Genomic DNA, 6,596 nt, shown 5'->3' on the forward strand with positions numbered 1-6,596 from the left:
GCTGAACGGGCTGCTGGACGGACAGCCCAAGGTGAGCGAGACGAGGAAACGGATTCATCAGACTCACCTGAGCCCTGCAGCTGACACACGTCTGCGAGCGGCAGCGGTGTTAATATTCAGCCCCTCCTCCTCCGGGGTCAGACTTAATAAGCCTCACTTCAGTCTTTTACTCGCTCATTACTGAGCGTTTCATTAGGAACTCCACCCTCTGTCCACATGTCCCTGAGCAGGAAACTGAATCTCTGAGCTGACCTCTGACCCTCGGCTCAAATGCATATTTATACAAGTTCCTCATTGTTCTCCATGGCTCCTCCCACTGAAGGGTCATCCTGTTAGAGATGAAACGGCAAACAAAGACAGCTGATCGCAGCTTCTCCTCTTCTTCTCTTCCTCCAGGAGGACAAACTGGACGTGTCCACCCCAAAGATGTACAGCTCCTTCATCCCCAACGGACGGGCCGAGCATCACCTGCACAGCCCCGTGCACCAGGGCCTCCCGCTGGGCGACCCCGAGCTCAGCCTGTCCCAGGTAGGAATCTGTCCAATCAGAGTTTGTGAGTGTGAGCGATGGAGCGGACTGCAGGCACACGCCTCGGACGTGTAATCGATCGCATTTACACGCCGCAGCCATTTAATGCTAACATTAAAGATGTTACAGGTGTTTTATTTTGAAATGTCGCTGCAGGCCTTCTCACCCAGTCTCCCTTCCTGTGGACGATCCCGATCTCCGCTGAGCCGGACCACAGCCGGAGCGCCGTGCTCCCTGGGTCGGAGTGATGCTCCGGCTGCGGTCCGACTCGCCGGAGACGTGTCTGCTTCTGCATAAAGAACCGAGGTCGCTGCACACGTGCGGCTCGTTGACACGCTTAGACACTGATGTCACTCAGCTGGTTAACACATGAGTGCTTAAAGCTTTGCACACAGCGCCCTCTGCTGTCAGCACGGAGCGTGACGCGAGCGCTAAAGCTCATTCTGAGGTTTTCAGGCTTTTAATCTCACTGACGACGCGCCACGGCCGCGTCTGACCTCTGACCTCTGTTTAGTCTCTGTCACAGGGGGATGGCGAGCTCTCCGGCCTGCCCACGCCCGACTCCACCCCGGAGCTTCCCATCAGGAACATGAAGGCGCTGCGACACCATCAGTACGAGAAGAACCAGAACTGCAACAACGCCAGAGACAAGCCCAGCTGCTCCGCCTCCAGTCTGGGATTCATGGCCGTCGTCGGGAACTCCTTAAACCAGCAGGTGTTTCCCTTCCCTCATCACCATGGCAACAGTTTAAGCAACGGGACGCCCCACGGCGCCTCTTCGACCTCTCTGCACCTCCCAGAGGAGAGAAAGATCTCCAATGATGAGCGGGCGGCGGCGGGAGGGGGAGGAGTCCCGCATCACCACCACTCCCAGCAGTCCCTCCCCCAGACGGTGGTGGACGTGTCGGCGCTGGACGAGCTGCTCAAACACATCCACGAGGTCAGCGCGTCGGGAACCGGCGGCATCAAGGTCCTTACCTCCACCTCCTCTTCCTCGCTGTTCCCCGGGTCATCCGGCGCCGCCGCCGGGCACCATCACAGCCACCATCACCACCACGCGCAGACGCGCACACACCACTACAACCATCACCATAGCAACCACCACAACAACAACAGCGGTCACCAGCACGAGACGGCGTCCTACCACAGCACCTCCGCGCTGCCGAGCGACGGCCTCCCCAAACGCATCGACCCTCCTCCTCAGAACACCACCTCCTCCTCATCGTCATCCTCCTCATCCTCAAACAACCCCACCTCCTCCACCTCCATCCCCTCCTCCTCTTCCTCCTCTTCCTCCACTCCGCTCCAGCAGCAAGTGATTCCAGAACGACCTGGAGGCGGCGGCGGCGTCTCCGTGACGCGCCACCACTCTCAGCGTCACTCCCTCATCAGGATGGGCAGCGGGAGCGGCGCCGTGCCCCGCCACCACAGCTTCAACCAGCGAGGGCCGCAGCACGCTCACTTCCTCGCCAGGATGAACACTAACAACAGCAGCAACAACAGCGGTGGCCCCGCCCCCGCCAACAGCAGGCAGCCGTCGGTGGCGAGCGCCTGCCTCACACGGCAACACAGCTACAGCGAGGGGCCGCACGCCCAGCGGGCCGCCGTCGTCCGGAGAACGGCGTCGCTCAAACCCCAGATCCCTCCTAAACCGCTCTTCCTGCCAAACACAGCCACGTCACCGGGCGCAGAGGCGGGAAAGTACAACTACTGAGGCCGCCGGGCGCCGCGCCGACATGGCCGCTGCTGTCCTCAGACGCCTGCCGGGCTGGTGCGAGAGGATGAGAGGAGAGCGCCGACGGGCTGGAGACACAAAAGAGACGCAGAGCTTTTTGTCCCCATCGCTCCTCGTTACCGCCCCTCAGCCGTGCTTGCTGCCCCGCCGCTGAGAGGACGCCGTCCGTCGCCACTCGAGCATCTCCGGCTCATTGAAAGGGGCGGGGCTTGAAACCAGCATGAACTACTAAACATTCCAAAGGCGGCTCGAGGTGGCCGTAGATTAATGCAGTTTTCTTCGGAGCACTTTGATGCGACTTCCTGTCGTCAGCAAACCTGAGCCACGCAGCAGGGGCGGCTCCCGACCCCGTGGGGGGGGCGGCTCCCCGTGGGGGCGCAGACTTGTTTTCAGCAGCACTCTGAGGACAGACCACCTCGGTCTTTTATACCATATTGGTATCTGCAGGTCGCCCAGCAGGTGTGATAACCGTCTCCACATCACTACAGCGACCCTCTTGCATTAACGCCGCTGACCGCCGCGGGTCGTTTCAGGCCCCGCACTCGTCTGAAGGGGGCGTGTTTTCTCCTCACCAGCTGAGCGCACACTGTGGAAACTTTAAGTTTGCTCTTAAATTGGTGTTTCACCCAAATTACTGCCACACTCATGCTCCCACTGACCTCCCGGGGGGTCCGGCGCCCACGGGGGCGGAGCAGAGGCCGACTCGTCACCTCAGCTATGCTCCGTGAGCCTCTAAGCTAATGCTAACTCACTCCGCCCGAGGCTGGTGATGCGTTCAGGTACCTGTTAAACCTGTGTGTGAAAATGTGTGCAGGCATGAAACAGCCCAGAGTCTGGGAGAGGGGGCGTGGCCTGTTGTCTGCCGTGGCGTGACTTCAGTCTCACTCTGCACCTTCATTAAAAACTACATTTCCCAGCAGGCAGTGGGAACGTGAGGATGCTGTTGGTGGTAATTTGGGTGGTTTGCTTCGGTCTGTGGAGGTTTCAGTGGATCAGCTGCTCTGTCGTTACCTCGCTGTTTGTTAGCGGCTCCGCCGGGTTCGGTTTCTGCCCCGGCTCAGGCAACATGCTGAGCCAACACAGGTGAGACCGCAGAGCGGACCCTGCAGCGGGTGACGCCGGCTCTCCGTGTTGCCTCAGCGTGGATGCACTTTCAGGTCTGTTAGCATCATTGTCCACAGACAGATTCAGTTTCTGACTCAGGCACTGAACACCTGAACACCTGAACACCTGAACACCTGAACACCTGCTTCATGTCAAACCCTGAAGCTGCAGCTCTTTTAACTACACTGAGGCACAAACACTCGGAGCGCCACCAGTGCACGGGCAGCGCCGCTAAACGAAGCAATAAATGTAAAAGAGATGATTCAGGACCTCTGCACCTGCTCGTTCAGACCATCAAACATGAGTTTCAAACACCAGTAATCTCGTCACATGTCCACAAACAGCTGGCATCAACTTTCAGATCCAGTCATTCGAGCTCTGGCGCTGCTACGACTTTATCTCATTTATGCCCAAATAGTTTGAGGGTTTCTGGCTGTTTAGGGACAGCGCCGGGGTCCATCAGGCAGTCGTACTAACAGCACAAGTTTGAGATGTAGGTTTGAATGCAGAACATGCGGCAGAGCTCTGCACCAACACGATGCAGCACGCAGCCGAGAGCGAGCCGCGTGATGCGTTTGTTGAGGTTAAATAAAAGAGGCCAGTGGCGCGATGGTTGCTGCTCACTGTACAGGGATTCATGCCACAGCGTTTGAGGCGCTTACATCATCCTCTTTCATCTCGCCTGATTCAAACAGTTTGAAATAGTGTAGTCGCCACAGATTACAGCTGCTGTGGTCACTGAAGGAGGCTGCCGCAGGACTCGGAGGCTAAATTTACTGCCAATGCCACCCTCTGCTCTCAGCAGGGGCGGAAAAAGAAACGGCTTTTAAAAACGAGCCGAACGGGAAGGTTCGGGCGTTTGTGGCATCACTGCAGACGCACCTCTGTGAACACCGACCCGTTAGACGCACGAGCGGGAATAGATATCTGAGAGGTGTCATCCAGCCGTGACAGCTAACGTACACGTCAGGAAAAGGATGACGAACAAGGTTCAGTCAGACTGTCCTTAAACGCACCAGCATGGAGAGTTTTCAGGTCTGGATTGTTAAAAATAATACAAACTGTCCTTCCTCACGGCTCTGTGCCGAGCAAACCTGTCGATACTCATTATTATTATTAATAATAAGCCAAATTGAATTCATGAGATGCCAAATTTTGTCTGTTTCTCTCTCTGTCAGCTGAATATCTTAAGCAGAGCGACGGCTGTTTGAACCACAGACACTCTGAATGCATCGCCTCGGAAACTAAAACAACTTTTTTGACTTTCGCATTCGTCCAATCGGTGGAAAAGGTAAAACACTGATTAATGGAAAACAAGGAGGGCTGCGTAAAGACACCAAAGCGTCACATCGAGCTTTTGGTGTTTGAATTTTCCTTCAAATGAAAAAGCTGCTTTAATGTTTTGCTCAGAGTTCTGGTTCAGCTGGTAACAAATCTGTGGCTCGAGTCCTGCTAACGTAGATAATTGGCCGAACACTCCTTTAGCCCTGCGGCGAGCCGCTCCAACCTTCACACAGCACAAACACCACCTCAGAGTCTGTGAGCAGCGCTGAACTCTCCAAAATCACGTGTCAAAGGTCCTTCATGAATGTTTCCACTGGGTGCTGCTAGGGGGCGCCGCAGAGCATAAAGACTTTGGCGTATTTTATAAAGGTTTTGTATGAGATGCACTTGTAACCTTGAAAATGATTTTGTTTATTCGTTTCGTGGTTCTCGTCCTCTGAAGTGCTGAGAGGAGCAGAGACGCTGTGGACTCACAGCGCCACCCGGTGGGCTACGCTGAAATGACAATGTAATAATGTCACACACTATTATGTTTACCTTACTGCTATTAATTAACAATGTGGATGACGGTGTAAATAAAGGCTACTGTGGAATAGTACTGGCAGCAGAGTGATTCTTCTTTGTGTGGACTCTTATTCTGAAAAGATGATTAACAGGAAACTGTGCTGAAACACAGATATTATAAGTCAGAACACTTCCTGATGGTTGAGCTGAATTGAGGGACACAGCAAACAGCCCAGTGAGGTTTGTGGGGACTTAAATGCATCGTCTTCATTAGGGTTCAAAGTTCAAGAGTGGACCAAGGATTATTGGTTCCTTCCTCACTGAGGAGGATGTCCTGTTGTAAATATATAGGTACTCTTTGGTTAACTGTCCACACACCGACTGCTGCATTGGTGTGTTTCGTTTACAGAGCAGTGCCAGAGTAACCACAGGCGTTATCACAGGCCCTGTTGCTGAGTGCACAGCCTGGCCAGCGCTCCCTGGGACAGAGCACAGCAGGACCTGAACTGTTTGTTTTATTCTCCGTCAGTTGGGTTGATCAACTGTGATGACCACAGTAAGCTTTGCATGGATATTTAAAACAGGTCAGTGTTCTGGTTCTGAGGTCAGTGTTTCAGTCTGAGACATCTTTGGACCCGTCGGTGCTGCCGAGGATAAAGACGTCCTTGAAGTGTTCTCCAGCAGCAGATGGTTTAAGTGAGCGGTGTGTTTTAATTAAAAGCATATGAATGAGTTTCTCACACCTCTGGAGACAAACATCATCTGACTGTATGAAGGACTTCCTGCTTTCAGTTTCGGGTGTTTTACGAGTGCAGCTTCAGCGATCCTCGATGCGATGACCCTGAGACGGCGTGAGGACTCGAACCGGCTGTCAGGTGGTTTGTTGTAGCTGTTTGCAGAGTAATGGCACTGTGACGATGTCCTAGATCACTGCTGCGGTCAGTCGAACAGAACCATCAGCTGTGAAATTCAAACTGATTGTGAAGCTAGAAGCACGGCGCGCTGTTCGATGACCACAATGAAATAACCGTTAAATAAAACAAAGGACATAAACACTGACAAGCTGAAAGTCTGAACCCCGTCTGAGGATCCGAACAGGAAAACCATCCTGCACACCTCTGATGACTTCGCTTTATCCTTCCAGTAAGACCCGCCTCCAGGTCCACGCATCATGGAGGTGCTGTGCTGCCATCTGCTGGTGTAAAGGTAGCAGGTCTTCTTACCTTGGGTTTCATGAGGTAAATTAAAGAGAGGAAGGCTTTGATAAATGTAAAGACAGTGAGAGGAAAGCAGATTTTAAAGGCTCTGAATTTTATTTGAAGTTTTTGTCAAAGACAGTGGACTCAGCAGCACTTTTCTTATGAAACAGTTGAATCGTGGGACAGGATGATGACGAGGATGACAAACTGCAGTTTTCATTTTTGCTGGTTTGAATCAAAGG

The 6,596-nt window shown here is 53.6% G+C and overlaps 1 protein-coding gene across 3 annotated transcripts in view; it reads left to right on the forward strand.

Moving 5' to 3' along the window:
* Positions 1-5,239, forward strand: part of LOC148096516 (semaphorin-6D-like) — a 105,362-nt gene extending 100,123 nt beyond the window's left edge. For 2 of the 3 annotated variants that reach the window (XM_087834497.1, XM_087834498.1), the window contains 3 exons: positions 1-31; positions 397-528; positions 1,043-5,239. The exon at positions 1-31 is cut by the window's left edge and continues 220 nt beyond it. In XM_087834497.1, the coding sequence (XP_087690623.1) occupies positions 1-31; positions 397-528; positions 1,043-2,242 (1,363 nt within the window). In that variant the 3' untranslated portion in view covers positions 2,243-5,239. The remainder of the gene's footprint in view (positions 32-396; positions 529-1,042) is intronic. The other variant, XM_087834499.1, reaches the window with a different exon arrangement.
* The last annotated feature ends 1,357 nt before the right edge of the window (positions 5,240-6,596 follow it).

Source organism: Neolamprologus brichardi, chromosome 22, assembly GCF_056152115.1.
Source record: "Neolamprologus brichardi isolate AB-2024 chromosome 22, ASM5615211v1, whole genome shotgun sequence".
Classification (NCBI taxonomy): Eukaryota; Metazoa; Chordata; class Actinopteri; order Cichliformes; family Cichlidae; genus Neolamprologus; species Neolamprologus brichardi.